At 41.4% G+C, this 16736-nt stretch overlaps 1 protein-coding gene across 1 annotated transcript; it reads right to left on the reverse strand.

The window, feature by feature from the left end:
• Positions 1-338: 338 nt before the first annotated feature.
• On the reverse strand, positions 339-16191 carry wdr43 (WD repeat domain 43). Its single transcript, XM_038728823.1, has 18 exons — positions 15956-16191; positions 14926-15060; positions 14580-14701; positions 9901-10021; positions 9562-9680; positions 9328-9430; positions 8858-8922; positions 7790-7949; positions 7279-7365; positions 6983-7108; positions 6330-6476; positions 5905-5991; positions 5739-5770; positions 5469-5532; positions 4646-4759; positions 3438-3507; positions 1619-1680; positions 339-1432 (listed from the first exon to the last, which is right to left on the reverse strand). Exons 1-18 carry the CDS (start codon positions 16160-16162, stop codon positions 1283-1285), a joined length of 1971 nt encoding a protein of 656 aa, XP_038584751.1. The 5' UTR covers positions 16163-16191; the 3' UTR covers positions 339-1282.
• Between the last annotated feature and the right edge of the window lie 545 nt (positions 16192-16736).

Below are 16736 nucleotides of genomic sequence, written 5' to 3' on the forward strand. Positions count from 1 at the left end.
TTTCTTAAGCTACTTTGTGTGGCAATCAAAAAAATAAACTTGCAGAACTGCTAATTGGCAGGTATTCCTCAAGTATTTCTTTCAAAAAAAATGTTCCAATTGACTTGAAAATGTATTATATCACACTGTATATAACAACTCATTGTGAAATTAATTCTTTCAAGAGAATTTTATCCACATCACCCCCTGGCTGGGTCACTTAAAATATGTACATGCCTTCAACAAATTTCATGTTATTGCAATTTCTTAAACCGAAAAATTAAAATAGCAGCATCCTGCATAGCTTCAGGATATTGGCCCTTTACTCAGTCTTAATACTTATTCAGGAAAACAGTAAACCATTTTGGAAACCCATTTATTCACCTATTTGATTCAAGTTCACATGTTCTTTTTCTCCTGTGAATATGGGTTCAAGGCAGTGGACATCAGGACATGCCCAGAAACTAAACGCACAAAATGAACAGGGTTAAAACAAGAGGGCTGCAACAAATCTGAAAACAAAACAAAACAAAAAAATAAAACACATTCAGGAGACTTTACAGGTTTTCATTTAATCTGCAGGATTTCTGGGGGACAGCTGTAGAGGGAAGAGCTTATACAAACACTTCACTGTACATACAGTTTTACATTTGTGTGGGGACATGATGTATGGTCTTTCCTGGCAACCCCACCTCTGGATCGACTAGTATTCTGTACAACAAACAGCCGGAGGCCTTGCATCCCAACTCCACACCCGCATTGTGTTTGCATCTGTGAGGCCCCGCTGAGCAAGGCGGGTTTCAGATGGCCTACAGAGATGGGTTGGAATAAACCAATCACAGAGTGCTGTCTCATCTACTGTTAAGCTCGTAATACAATATACTCTAAGACTACTTATTACATAATAACATAAAACGTGGAATGCAGACTGCAGTGTAGGCAAACTGCAACACCAAATTATTTTCAATCTCTTCCAATGCAACTCGTCAGGCCGTGGAGCTGGGATGCTGACTGAACGGACAGCAGAAGCAGAAGAAGCTTTGCATCAATTTCATTTTGCAGAATGTTTTGCCATACTCCCTGCATCTGTTCCTCACATGGGGAAAAGAGAGCATGACAGCGCCACGCTTGTGGCGAGGCAGAGGGCCAAGCTGCCCACGTTTCACCAACATGTGTCAATTGATTTTGTAAAACCATACTTTGTTCTGATAATAAAATCAAAAGCATGAAAATAAAATGAAAGTATATATATAACTCTTTCAGTTCCATTGTATGTATGATTGGCATTTCTCCTCATTCGTTCTCATTCCTCTTCGCTCTCGTTCCCGTGCTCCATCTCTTCCTCTCCGTTAGCTTTGGAATCTGTTCTGCTGTCTGGATCCTCTTCATCGTCTGCTTGTTCCTCCTTGTCTTCTTCCATCGTCTCCCCCTCCTCCTCCTCCTCCTCCCAGTTCTGAGAAGGACCAAAAATAACCATCTTAGTGCTCAACTCAAAAATGGACAACCTAATAAAATGTGAGCAGCTTGTAAACATGCATTCCAGGTTAGCCAGTTCTCCCAACTGTTGAAGTGTTCGTTCTGCTAACTTCTTTGAGCAGACACTGGGATCTGCCTTGCTAGCCACTTTTTCATAACTTACATCAGAGTCGTCACCATCAGGAAGACCTTCATCACCGGAGGCATCATCTTCATCAGATGATTCTGTGAAGGGAACACAAAGGAAAAAAAATCCATCAGCTGATCCTGCAAATCTGTGTCCACTACATCAGTGCTGGCTCTCCCACACAAGGAAAAAAGTAGTGAGGGTAAAAAAAGGACAATACACAGACTTTTTGCTATGGCAATGCTGACAGGAGGTGCAGGAGGAAGGAATGTCACTGATTTGCTGAGGCTATCTGGCCCATCAGGTGAGCCAGGCACCATCTGCTGCCAACACAGTCACCAAGATACTTTGATACAGATGTTACTAAATATTCTACTGTTGTACACCATAACTATAAAAATGCTTATATTCTGTAGAACAGGACGACAAGGCAGATGTGATTTATCCAAAATAGAGACTATAAAAATGACAGTTTTGCGTAAACAAAACAGCCTCAGGGGAGTGGATACTGGTTGATCCTGGACAATAAGATATTACATGATGAGGCAAACTGACCTTAAAAGGCTATGTTTTTTTCATCAATACATGGCTGGTTTACATGATAGGTTTGCATGCATTTCCACTGAAAGGAAGAGAGCCAGGGATACTAAGTAGAGGATGAAAGATCAACTTGAGAGCATAGTGCCATTATTGTAAGATCTACCTATCAATTCTCAACTGCTGCATGTTGTGAGGGGGAAAAAAAAACACTGATTTTTTTATAACACCATGACAACATGCACAATTTTCTACCTGGCAGCACTATTATCTGCAGAATCTCTGGGTGCTGTACATTTATGAAGCCCAAGACTAATCCTGTATTCTGACAAATTTCTGCATATACTCTAATTATACCAGCTTACGCTACAGAATGGTTAATTACATTTTTTAAATTAGTATATAATAAATGTTACCCATACAGCAAAACAATTGTTTGCAAAGGGAAAAAAAAAAAATTTATCACACCAATTGTAACCACACATGCTGTCCACACAACCTGTCAGACAACTCTGAAGCTTCCCATCCCATTCCCATGCCGGACCCATAACAACATCCACACCGGACTGTAACAACTTCCTGTTCATCAGCTCCCTTTCTGAATGCTTTTTTAAAATGAACCTTCACATCCTGGACCACAGACAGGGGTATGGGAACTCAAAGCACAGCTTAATTATTTCCATGAAAGCCAATTTTCTACGTGTCTCAATAAAACGTTTTATACAGTAATGAGAAAAGACTGAACAGAGCTGGGCCTTGTTGTTCTTCTCAAAGGGGAGGATCTGAATGCTGCCAGTCAGGTTGCCAGGCAACAGGAGTCATGTTTGCGTGCTGTGCATCGCCAAAAGTGGCTGCATGATCGGCATCGTTGCCTTTATACATCTCAACCGATTCGGCGCAGTCTTCGCGAAGAGTCCCAGATGATTTAAGGTGAATTGACGAGCTAATGAATGCCAGTCAAAACAATGACAAAACAATCGTCTGATAGGGCAGTGATTTCACCAGAGGATAAGTGTGACCCGGAGCACTGCGGCAGCCTTAACTAGTCACTCCAGTCAATCAGGCATCTAAAATGTACAGCTGATGAGCTGGAGACCAAACTGATTTTCTCTGTGTCAGCTGCCACTCACACTGCTCAGACTGAACCATCACTGGGACTGATGGACTGCCTGAGGTTATGATTCTACACATGAGATTTGAAGGGCCTTCAGAATTGGCATTTCACTGAGAAAAAGGTTTTAACAAACAAAGACAGGGAAGCAGAAGATTAGTGAGAATGAACATAAACAGGGATACCACAAGAGGAACAAACACTTACCCTCCTCATACACCAGCTTTGCTGTGTGGTCAACATCCGCCACTGTGTTGCTGCTGTCACTTGTCGCCACCTAGTGGTGAAAGGGAAGATGGGTATTAAGAGATGCAATGAAGGATTTTGTGCAGACCATGATTCTGTTCTTTTTCATTTCAGATTGTTTTGTCCAAAAGTCACTGGCTGATTAAATGCATCCTTGCGTACAAAAAAAGGGCATGTTATACAATCTGGCGTCATGTTAAGTTTTACAAAGCATCACTTTGAAATCACACAACAGTCGCATAATGTTGCACTTGTAATATTCAAATGATTTGCAGCAGGATCAAGTGGAGCAAAAACATGTGTATTCTTTGTGAACGAAGAACAAATAAAGTTCCTGTGAAGTCCCATCCCTGCAGAGGCGCCTCCAACAGTGACTTCATTGATGCAAATAGATGGCAATTTACACATATCTTGTCAGAATGATGCATCACCATTCATGTGTGGTTTTATGCAGCAGGTTAATGATTCTAAAATTACAGTGGGATAATATACATGTGTGTCTGAATTCGTTGTCTAGATGAGGGCACACGGCCAATCTGAACCTGCAAAGAAGAATGTCTGTTCTCAAGCAGATCGCCTGCTGACCACTCTCCACACAACGTCTGTTGTGAGCTGTCAGCTGTCTGTCAGCTTTACATTTTTGGAACAGATAATCATCTTTGTAAAATCAGCAGATGCATCTTTGTCTCAATTTATTGTGATGGTAATGGCAGGGACATGGCTAGAAGCTGACAGAACCAGACAATGTGGAAAGACTTATTTGACAAGGTCACAAGTAGAACTCTGCATTTTTTGGACAGATCATTCTCCTTGTAGGACAGATGTGCTTGGGGACTGGGTTGGAGGTTTAAAATAAATACCAGTAGCAGACAGACAAATGTATTCAGTTTTAAAAGTTCACACGCATTTGTTGTACTATATGCTGTTTGCAAAGAAAGAATGGGCAGTTGTCGACTGAGTGAGGGCATGTGTGACTCTATAGATACCACTCTCCCTTCACTCTTCCACAGTCCCTGATTTGATTATCCCAAATGCAACCATCCTCTCAGCACACGCACAATGTCTTGGAGCTTACAGAACATAGTCAAGTTTGAAACCGTGAGCTGGGGGAGGCCTGGCATTTATAAAACAAAGATACAGAGTTTATTTCTGTACATCATTCCACCTACCTGTGTCATTAGGAGATACAGTTTCCCATGCAGCTTTGTTAGCTTGTGGAACATCTTCACCCTGCTCTCTATCATGTGATAAAGCACTCCCAGCTGGGTAACCAGGTCTGGCAGCTGTTGGATACACAGATGGATCAGTCAAAAGGTAAAGATGTTTCACCAGCAGAGAAAACTAACACGTCGATGAGGAGACCTCTGACAGGGTCTCACTTCACCCATTAACTATTGCTTTCATATAATGTAAACACAAGGCTATCCAGTAGATTTCACATTTAAATTGGAGTAAGGGGAAGACAATAGTTCATGGAAGTTTAAGGGTATATGTCCTGGGTTAAGGTTTCCTCTTGTTAAGATCAATCTGTACAGCAAATGTACTGTATGACCCAACAGAAAATCTGATTGATAGCTAGCTGACGGTTTCCTTGTATTTTGAGCATCAATGTGCACAGAAACTGGATTTTTAGCTGCTGGTTATGGAGATATTTTGGTCTTAGTCACACAAACTGACAGACTGTCTGAGTCAATCACATAATCTCTGCTGTGTGGTGGAGGTAATGACTGTAGATCTAAATAAGATTAAATGTGAATGTCGACAAAAGGGCAGAGATATGCACAGAAGGATGCTGGGTGGTTTTTTTCTTGTGTTATTTAAACTGCCGCATGCGGTGCTTAGTGCAATCACAAATGCATAGTGGGGAGGGCCTAAACGGTGCATCTGTGCAGAAGGCAGAACAGTACAAGTCAAAGAGGCATCAACAAACTGAAATCTGCTGGTTTAGAGCTGCAGTCCAGGCAGAATGTGACGTTGGTAAAGTGGACTTACCGATGCCAGGTATGATGTGTGCTGAATGAGTACAGCCTTGAGCCACCGTACCATTAAAACTGCCCTGTTGGAAGGAACAAATGTATCTGCTGTCAAGAGGGACCCACAACGGCCCGACTGTACATATCCGTGTGATGGGACACATTGTTTATATAATGCGAAGTAAAAAGCAGCAGCACAAACTCAAGTGTCTGCATTAGTGACTAATGTGTACAAAAACTGATCTTAAGCCAATTAAATCCTTAGTCAATCTCTCAAGCTTCAACTTACATAAAAGGGTGCCCTTGGAGCCTCTTTGTGATCTACAGAAAGAGAGATAAAGGTCTGATTTAAAAACTGTCAGTGTGACCGACGATCTGTGCAGGTTAATGCAGCTTAGAGAAAGACTGCTGTTTCAAACACAAAAAGGAAACTCATCCAAAAAATTAACTCTCACCTCTTCAACCAAAGGTAAAACAGCAGGGAGGGGTAACCGAGCAACTGTTTTCTTTATCACCACCTCCTTGCGAGTCTGAAAAACTTTCTGTAGGGGGGGGGGGGGGGGGGGGTTATTAAGATTTGCACATGCATAGTAGAAAGGTTAAGTAGTGCTCACAGCTAGATGAGCTGAATATCCAGGAGATTCAAGTCAACTTCCTTACTGTAAAACCTTTTACAGGTTTGAGCTTATGAAAGCCTAAACATTCACACTTGCTGTTTGGGGAGATTGAGTTTAAATGTTCACACCCAGATCAACTTTTTAAACTTTAGAATAGCAAAAGAGCACATGCTTAAGGGAAAACAAACTTGGGAAAATCACTTTTCCATCTAACTACACTGAATGTTACATTTCAGAGCCCGGACTCTGAGAAGAACACTTACATTTAGGATGTTGGCGTCGTTGCTCTCCAAGCCCTGCACCAGCAGCACTGCAAAGTTGTCAGTCTGTAAAGAGGCCGTCCCTCTAGGAGCTCCCTTCTCAGAGACTGTCGATAGATCAATTTCACCTAGTCGCTCCGCTATTGACATCTACAGGAGAGCAGAGATATTTACGCAGGTTTATTACATCACATACAACTAATCTGAAAGCATCCACAGCCCAATGGCAATATAACACCATGTTTACCATGTCCGCGTGTATAACGTGCATTGATTTTCTTTGTCAGCAGTATGTTTTATAAAGTCGCCCAAAAAAACGTGATTTCTTCACCTGCAATTCCATTTTTAGTTTCACTCACAGAAGTTAGTAAATGAATCAAGATATCTCCAACTACTGCAAAATGAAAGGAGTGGACTGATGCAGATATTTATTTGGTCAACGAGCACACTGCTCTCACAATTTAAAGTGTTCTTCTGATCAGTTTTAATAGATAACATATTAAGAACATGTACCGGCCCTTTATGAATGGTGTGACTCATCACTGTAGTGCTAACACTTCTACTCATTACGTTGTTTGGAGTCTGTGCCAAAAGGCCATGAGAAAGAAAAACCTGCAGCGAGCCTCTGTTTGGTGCTTCATCAACACTGAACCCACCTCTTTGGTGTCTGTATCTTTTTTCCTTTTCTCTGGTCCCTGTGAGGTTCCCTTGACCGGGGCCTGGTGACCAGGAAGCCCTGGGACCAACACTCTGCTCTTGGTGTTGACAATAGGTGTTTTCACCTGGAACAACACAATCTCACATTTTCATCTTCAGTCATGGTTACAGTTTAAATCAATCTACAGTGCGCATGGAGTGGCAAATGTGGCCATATAAAGTCTGGCGAACATGCCCAGACTGTGTGTATAGGTCTTCTTGACTCATATTAACCAGAGTACAACTGGATTGTTACCTTGGAAACGCTGGTTTCCATGGAAAGGGACAAGCTGGTCCGAACATCCCGGGTCAAACAGATGTGTCTCTCTGCTGTGTTGATCTCCTGTACAGATATGAGGGGCAAGCATGGCAGATAATATCGGTAATTATTTATCTGAAGCTGGTGACATTCAACAATTCACTAATAAAGACATGATTTATATTATGCTTTCTCTGTAGGCCACAAACTGAGCAGTCAAAACAAATCTTCATCTAACAGCTGACATACATTTTTAAATCATCGAGATTTAAATCATTTATACTGTCAAGCATTTAGTAATACTGTTTTTAATAATAACACTTTATCCCTTTATGTAGTAGCTTTGCACTAAGTTGTCAATCACAAACATAATGCCATACATCTCACTTGCTTCTCACTAAAACATATAATAGCCTTATAAGAGGATATGGAGAAGCAGCTTGGTGCAAAAACATGGCTGTCCAAGCAAATCTTTATCGCAGTTAAACCCAACCTCCTGTGTACTCACCACTTTCTCCATGACAGGCTGTAAGTGGCTGCCGTATGCCAGCAGCACAGTCCGTGTATCAGCTCCGAGGGCAGCAGCCAGTAGTGGGATTGGCACTGGGGAGTCCTTTGTGTCCGACATCTGCACTGTACATGAGGGTGACATGGGCTTCTTACAAGGCCTGTGGGGACAGATGTTTAGACAAGCCGTGAGCACATCAAGTACGCAACATTAAATAAAATGTTAATTGAGATCCAAAATCAGGACAAGTCACTAAACTGCACTAAAGTCTCCGATGAAGCAAGCAAAGGAAAATAACACCGCCCATCTCACCGACTGCATCTGATTGAAGCAGATGAAAGAAGTAAAGCATTGCTGCGCTAAAAAACAACACATTGTTCAATTGATAATATGGAATGCAGTGATCTATCGGTGACTAGTGATGTGACTTGCAAATAAAATGTATGGAGTTGTGTTAAGGTTTATCAGAAGAGGAAATAAACCGAAAGCCTAAAACTAATCGCCGACTTTGAGTTACATCAATTTCCCTTAAACATTTAGCCAATAAATCCTAAGACACTAGGATCATATTCTCGGTTCTTCAATAATGAATTCACAATAAATGAATATGAGATAAGAAGCGGACGTCGCTTCATGTGACGCTTCGGAGGAAAGGACGTCTCATGTCTCTAGAGACATATTTCCTCGTTCCTCCTCTCCCTGCTTGGTTTCCCCAGTGGGCGGGACTAAGACGCAAGTGAGGGAAACGTGGATGCAATTAAGAGACTTGAGGAGCGCCCATGGTTTGTAGGGATGCATTTTGTTCTCTTGGATTTTTCAGTCTGGGGAAGAAAAAAAAAAAACTGTACCAAGGGGAAAACGCTCCAAGTTTACAAACTCTTCACCTGATTCTGACCAGAGCAAACAAAGTATAGGTGTGAAACCGGCCTAAGAAGAGTGAACTGAAGGAAACATAAGACTCTTAATACAAACCGTCTCTTCAAATAAAATTAAGTGTTGATATATTTCATACAGCTATCTTACACTGCCATGTTTCCCAGTACAGTGTACAGTGTTTTAAGGGCTTACCCATTTAAAAAGTGCTCAAAGAGATGCAGCTGCCCATCCTTACACACCACTGCCAGCCTCACCGCCTGTGTAAAACAAAATACCACACAAACAAACATTTGCATATGGTAAACAGGTTATGTAAACAAACAATATGTCTGTAGGGCTCCCGACATAAGTACACCACATGAAGGAACATTATAGAGTGGCTTAAAGCGTGCTTACATCCTGAGGGCTTCCAAAATAAACATGGATGGATAACCCACAGTGGCAAACACTCTTTTTGCCATTTCAATAGCTCAAATTGGGTTCAACAATATGTTGAATAATGTAAGCAAACCCATATTCTTATTTCAGAATCACTATTATTAACCAGTTTTGCACAAGTCAATACAGACTGCAGTTATTCCATTGATGAAACTAAACTGTTCAGCACAAATAAATGCATCATTACACTCCTACTATAAACTAAAGCATGTCTCCACTCGGACCTCTTCCTTGCTGTTGGAAGTGACCAGGTCGATGTGTTGTGGCTCATCCGTCAGGGTGAAGGACACCACTGAATTCTTGTCTTTTCCGTCTTGTCGTACTTGCCTACAGTGGGGACATGAAAATAAGCATGGCAATCAAAACCAGCCCAACAGCAGTACCTTTTAAATGATGCGCGCGACTACGTGCCAACACTTTCAACCGAAATGAGCTCTGGCTGTTGTGTGTTTACTCACCAAACACTGAGCAACCGATCGTGCGCGGCACCGGACAGGAAATAGAGACCATTGCTGTCAGGAGGCCGCGTGGTGGCAAAGCGCAGGGTCGTCACAGCCGTGGAGTGGCCCGTGAACTTCTGCAGAGAGAACAACAAAAAGAAAGATGGTTGAGTCAATTTTGTTAGAAAGGTCAGTCATGTTTTCCCGGTCTTTAACCTTCATTGTTTCTCTGAATTTAGACAGGAAACTCACTTCATAGCGTAGATCCTTCACAAGTGTGGCTTCAAGCATATGTACATTCAATCACTTTAAAAATTGAGTAGGAATTTAAATCAGCTGTGTAAATAAGACAATCACCCTGTAAACCTCCTTGGTGTCCAAGTCCCACATCTTGATTATCTGACCGGCTGAAAGAAGCAGTTTCCCATCAGGGCTCACACACAGACTGGTCACTGCTGCACGGTCTGCCTTCCACTTACTGTGAAAAAAGAAAAAGAAAATTGTTTCTGTATTTTGGAGAAGGTTTAGCATGTTATAGGGCTCTATTTCTTCTCTTGTTGACATTATAGGATCAGGAGATCAGGTGTTCTCCATCATCTGATCCAAGTAGCACTTTACTGTATAATGTTTTCTGCCACAGCATGTTTTTCCCCTTTTTCAAATTTAAGTGAAGAGCCTGAAACTTTACAGATACATTTCACTTAATATTGCACTCGACCTGATAGAAGTAGGAAATGCACAAAACACTCCCACCACTCTCTCCAAAGCACTTTGCGGGCCACAAATGGGCTTTACTGAACATCAAGTGAGAATTCATGGCGACATTACCGTTGATGACTATACTTGCTGGCTGTGCTGCTAGTAAATCAGTCACATGAAAGAAGGTGTTAAAATACAGTTGATACTAAATGCATGATTGTAGAGCCTTCAATGATGTGAGTTGGTGTAGTTCAGTGCTTGCGAGTTGTCCTGATGTCTGTTGCAGAGCTGGCAATAGGTCGCATCCACGTGGGGAATGCGTCGGGGAGCCACTTTGATGCGTTATTTTATATAATTTTCCTCAATAACAAATATTCAATAAATGTTTGATTAAATTCATTTGAATTATGAACAAAGTTTTACTTTGTTGAGGAAAAAGGGACTGAAAAGATTTTATCATAATTGTTTTGAATCTTCTACCTCAGATTTGTGAAGTGATTCACAGTTTGGAAAGTGTAAAACCACAATTAACCATCTGGTTTCATCAACTTTCTCTCACGAGCAGAAATCTGCCTTTATACTTAAAAAAGAAATAACGATTTGACATTTATCGTGATAATTATTGACATCAAATGATGAACATTTTTTGCCATATCGCCCATCCCTACCCCCACGATGTGTTTCACATACTCTTGGAGTGTCACAATCACCCGATTTGTGTGAAATATGTTACGTACTGGTACATAACGTATAATTAGCAGGTGTATGCCGTCCTCACTAAAAGTTGTTGCAGGCAACGTGTTTTAGTGAGGACAGCATAGTAAAAGGACAAAGCCGTTTGGTGGACTTTAAGGCACAGGATTGCAAGGATTGTTAAGCTGATGCTTCCTCTAAGAGCCCATGTGGAAAAGGAAGTTCCTAAACTCTACTTCCTGTCATCCTGACTATTTACCATTAGCTCACTTCCTCTTTTTGCAACCACCAGTAGGTGGTGCTAAGAAAGTAGAAAATAAGCCTATTCACTGGTTCCAATACAGGGTATTTGTTCTCTACCACCAAATAGGGGACACAGGAAGTGATGTTTAAGTCCTTTGTGCAGCATCCAAAGCATTTGAAGATTCAGAGCCGTGTTGGCTGAGCTGCAGCGCATCACACAACGACACGTGTCAAGGTGCGAGTACCCATCCAACAGTTTTTTAAAAATACAAATACCGTCATACTATATACAGTGTTTCCTATTAATTAAAGAGACCATGGCAGCCCGCCACAGTCTTATGTGCTCCACCATAGTTTCAAAATGAACCAAAAATATTTTTACACATCTCACAACAACATTTCAGACCTCTAACGTGTGTTGTGGGCACTGCTGTTAAGCTCACACGCTCACATAATTTGGCATCCAACTCGAGACTACCACTTTTATTTTGAGGTAACTACGGTAACCGTGTGTTTCTGTCACTCATTTGTGAGATGACGATTATGCTAGCCGCGCGTAAATTTGGAGTGCACACGTATTCAAGCCTTTATGGTAAATCCACTGAAACGACAGGTTAGTGACTTTATCCTGTCAGTTTCTCTCTTTACAAAGACAAGTGTTGCAGTATGAGAGTCCTACCTGAAGAGAGGCTGTGAAGTCTTCATGTTACATGATACGAGAACCACATACGACAAATATTTATCAAATTGGGTCGGACTTGATGAATTTAGCGCGAGGATACACATGTGACAACGTCCAGTTTTCAAAATAAGGTGTCTATACAGGATGGAAATAAGATTAATTGAATTATATTCACAGAAAGTATAAAAACATATGTGTCCATTAAATGTTAAAAACAAACAAAACAAAAAAAAACACACAATAAAATGTTAGTGAATTATTTTCTATTCTTTGATTAAGGGTTGCTAGAAAAATATTAAATACATTTGTTGACTTTTGTTGCTGTTTACATCACCATTTGCACCAAAATAATGCATTTAACTTTTTCTCTGAGGGAGCATGGGCAAACTTTGAGAGTTGATGGTCTGACAATATGAAAGCAGCTGAAGGTTTACAGCAATGAGAACAAAATGACACACGTCATTAGTGTGATAGACACGGGTTCAATCCCCTACTCTGACACATCCCCCAGTGTGTCACAGAACTACACAAACCCTGTCATATTTTTCTCTATTTTCTGAAAGCGAAAGTAACAGTTACTGGCTCCACGGTGGAGGAGTTGGTCCCAAAAAGAGGAGCCCCTTCAGTAGAGTTGAAGTGGTTTCGCTACAAAAGATCAGATGTACAACCAACCACGGCAAGTTCAACGACACAACAAACTTATTTCACCACCTCAAGTAGAAGTACCCGTAGAGTACGAGGGGAGCTCGACAGCTAATGTGAGTTCTAAAGCAAATATATTTCTCAGTATTTTATCATATTGTCATTTCATATCATTATAGCAGAAATACACTGAAAAATTGTGATATTATTTTAGGGCCATATTACCCACCCCCCCAACAAAAGGCCACACATTTAGGGTGTGAGCATCATCTTGAAGTAATTCAATGGATCATGAGAAAAGATGTTGTAGGATCGGTCTAATTCAGGTCAGCAGGCGACTAATAGATCAATCACATCGTAAGGTTGGCTATGCTGTAATTCTTTAGAGCAGCATGTTGCAGTGTTGGCTCAGTCACAATCAAAAGGGGTGAAACAAGTCTTTTTTGCATATAGCTGTTTAAGGTTAGCAAAGAGCAATGTACAAAACATTTAGGTAGCAGGCCTCTCATTTGTAGCAGGCCCTGGCTGTTGCTTTCAACGGGTACAATGACAAACGCCACCGACAGCAGGTCATGTCATCTGTCGTTAACTCATTCTATACCTGCTAGAGAAGGGCGGATGATATCAACGCTTGTTTCAGTCCAGTGAAGCGCACTGTTTCAATACATTGTGTCAGAGTTTGTGTCAGATGTAGAATACCAGGTGCTGCCTCAGAGCGCCTCCTTCAGTTTGATGGGCACATAAGTTGCATGAGGGAATAATAGAGAAATATGTACACTAAAAATACATAACTATGACAACACTTCCACCTATTTTGTGCCAGCAAAAATATTTTAGATCTAGGTTTTATGGACAATGCATTTATTATTTCACTATAACATACTTCACTTCACTGTGGTTAGTGTCTGCTGTGGAAGTTCTCAGTCATTCAGGCCATAGTTATCCAAAGAAGATTAAAATCAAGGGTAACTGGACTCAATTATCATTTGTGATTTCAAAGTCATAATCAGTAACACCAGTTCACTATCGTGAATCAGGCCGTGTGTTTTGTAGTTTAGAGCAACAGACTCTGTCTTGCAACTCTTCTAAATTTTATTGTAATTTTCCCTAAAGCAATGTGTGCTTCTGGAATGTCAGAATGTCAGGGGTGGCGATGGCGCAATGGATAAGACTATGCCTTTGGTGTGAGAGTCCGGGGTTTATCCACCATTGTGTCCCTGAGCAAGACACTTAACCCCTCGTTGCTCCAGAGGCATGTGACCTCTGACTGATATAGCAATTGTAAGTCAGCTAAAAGAATAAATGCAAGTGTAGAACATATCCTCACAGTGGTAGTGATAAGCCAATTAATTAGGCCGATATCTGACATTTTTCAACAACTGTCTGCACTCGCCACACCGATAAACAAAAAAGCCTCGTCAGCGTGGCTGCTGTGGAACCACGTTAGTGCTCCCCTTTTATAAATTTTGGGAAGGTGGTGAAAAGGTTAGTTTGAAGCCCTAAATGTCCTCGGTCACCAACGTCCTTTCTAAATGTTTACATGTTTCTCCCATCCTAAATAACAGCAAATGTTTTCTAACACCATTACTGTCTAGCTTTAAATATATATTGTTATACTGTAGACAATAATGCAGTTAAATGACGTCACTTGTGACAAACTGAACCCCACTCTCCCTTACACATCAGCCCTGTTCTGAAATCTGCAGCAGAACCCAATGTGTTTTTCTATTTCATTAATTCACAAAAATTCTGTTACTGCTTAAGATAACCAATACTGTACTCATGCATGGATTAATGGAATTATAAATGACTATTTTTATTTTAGCATTATTTATCCCTGCTCTCTAAATATATTCCCATTTCATCTGGGTCTGTATGACAGACTATCTCACTCTTGCAAGTGAAATGTTAAATCTAACAGCATCCTATATACATTTTTATCAAAGCAATCAATGCGACTCAATGTGTTCTTTGGTTAGAGTCCATTCTGGCCACACATCTTATTCCCAAATTAGATAGCACTCTTAAATTATTTCCCATATTCATTTAAATGAATACAAATAAACTAGATACTGACCATCGCGCCTTGCCTGTCTGCAGGTCCCACTCGATGATGTGTGTATCATCTGAGCCGCTGTATAGTAAACTGTCTTCAGGGTGCCACTGGACACAATTCACTCCCCCACTATGGCCGCCATCCTGGCAGAGATGGAAAATGATAGTTAGCAGTGGCACCAAAATAATGTTCTTTTGACATACGTCATTTCCAAATAACAGGTCTCCCACATGCCTTGAAAATAATTTTAGGAAGTGTGTGAAATAACCTTTCCCAGTTACAATTACATTCTTAACATCTTATATTTTATTCCCCATCTATAGGATATGATAAACAAGCCAGATGTCCAGAGAAGGTTAAAACTCACCAGGGTACAGTGCAGCGCTCCCTTAGCTGTACTGTAGATGAGCACACTGCCTGCTGCTGTGCCCATCGCCAACAGGTCTGCCTTCTCCTCCACCTGCCCTGCCTCCGATTTCCTCTTCTTCCTCTGAGGTCCCTCCTGAAACACAGCACATTTGCAATGATAACGCACGTAAACATTACAAATAATGTGTGTATATTAACTGAGAAGAATGCTTGGTACTTTGGGGCTATATCTTTACTTGTATTAAAATCTCAGTCTATTACACCACCAATGACATTCTGCACCAGCACACTGACAGCTGATAAAACCAAATGCTGTCCTCTGACTGACTGCTCCTACTTGATATTTTACGATTTCACTTGTTGAACTACCTGCCGGAAAGTTATGCAAGTGGACACTAATACTACTGTAAAATATCATGGGCACATTCCGTGCAGTATTAAAAAGCATGATTATGATTCAGTATTCAAATGTATGTCCTAAAGTAAACAGTTCAACTTGAGAGGAAAGGTTTACAAGCTATAAGTAGTTACACCGTGGTAAAACTTCTGAAACCTCTCCTTTTTATAAAGTGTCATGGTGGCACACGCTTCCGAAGCTTTGGTGGGCTAATGCTAACTTCAATAACGAGTTTATATACCGTACTAACAGCCTAAATAAAATAAGAAATAATTGCTCAAGTTAATGGAGCTGCGACATGTATTCTTATGGGTTAGTTCAGCCCTGAATTCCCAAATTAAGACATTGTTCACGTTTTTTTGACTACCATGTGGGACTAACATGTGCGTCCTGCGCAGCTGTTGAAAGCTAGCTAACGTGGCTACCCTGCTAACCAAGTATGTGTCAGATACATAAAAGCGTCCGCATTAACGCATATCCTAAATTCCCCAGCTTTCAGAGCTATCTGCCTTGTGAATAGTGACACTTTTCAAAAGTGCGAACTTCTATAGGACACTATCACAGACAACTTGCTAAGGCCTTAGCTAGCTACTGTAGCTAACAGCAGAAATACCAAAGCAGTCTTACGCACCTTCACTGTCCGGCATGGTCCCCAGGCTATGCAGATACATGTAGCACTCAAATGGGCTGAAGGCACATATTCTTGGTGAAGTGTTTTGCTGTCTGTGTTCCAAACGCGAAGCCTGCCATCCTGGGCACACAACGCTAAGTACTGTCGTGATTTGGGTGAAAAAACGCAGGGTAGCTGCAGCGAAGAACTGGCTCCATCGGCCGCCATTTCTGAACCGCTGCTTGAGTCTGCGTGCGTGGTTTACACAAACCACGTGTGGCCCTCCGAGGACATGCGCGTTAGCACGTCAAAAGCACCGCCCTCCCATTGGCTGCCACCAGACAACAGGCAGGTTGATTCATGCTGCCTTCAAGTCTCCTCGTAACAGCCGAGGTCTGTTTTGTTTGAGGTTTACGGCAGTTGGCATCCCGTTGCATTGCTGTCTTCTCGGTATAGTCTTCCACAATTAAAAACAAACAAACAAAATAATGTATATATGTGGCCAGCTGATGATACACGGAGCAACTTTTAGAGCAATCGTGCAGGGCAACGTTGCCGTCAATGTGATTACTACCGTAATCCCCTTCCCCAACCACTCCGCCACCCAACCCACACCACTGCTACCCGTTTCAAAACATAGTCGGACTGGGCACTAGCAACATTGCCCAGCAACATTGCTCAAAAAGTTGCATAGCATAAGCTTAAGGCACACCTGTGCAATACCCATGCTGTCCGATCAGCATCTTGATATGCCACACCTGTAAGGGGGTTGGATTATCTCAGCAAAGGAGAAGTGCTCACT

Source organism: Micropterus salmoides, unplaced genomic scaffold (genome assembly GCF_014851395.1).
Source record: "Micropterus salmoides isolate LMB-PRFRI ecotype aquatic unplaced genomic scaffold, ASM1485139v1 Ms_hic_scaffold_19, whole genome shotgun sequence".
Lineage (NCBI taxonomy): Eukaryota > Metazoa > Chordata > Actinopteri > Centrarchiformes > Centrarchidae > Micropterus > Micropterus salmoides.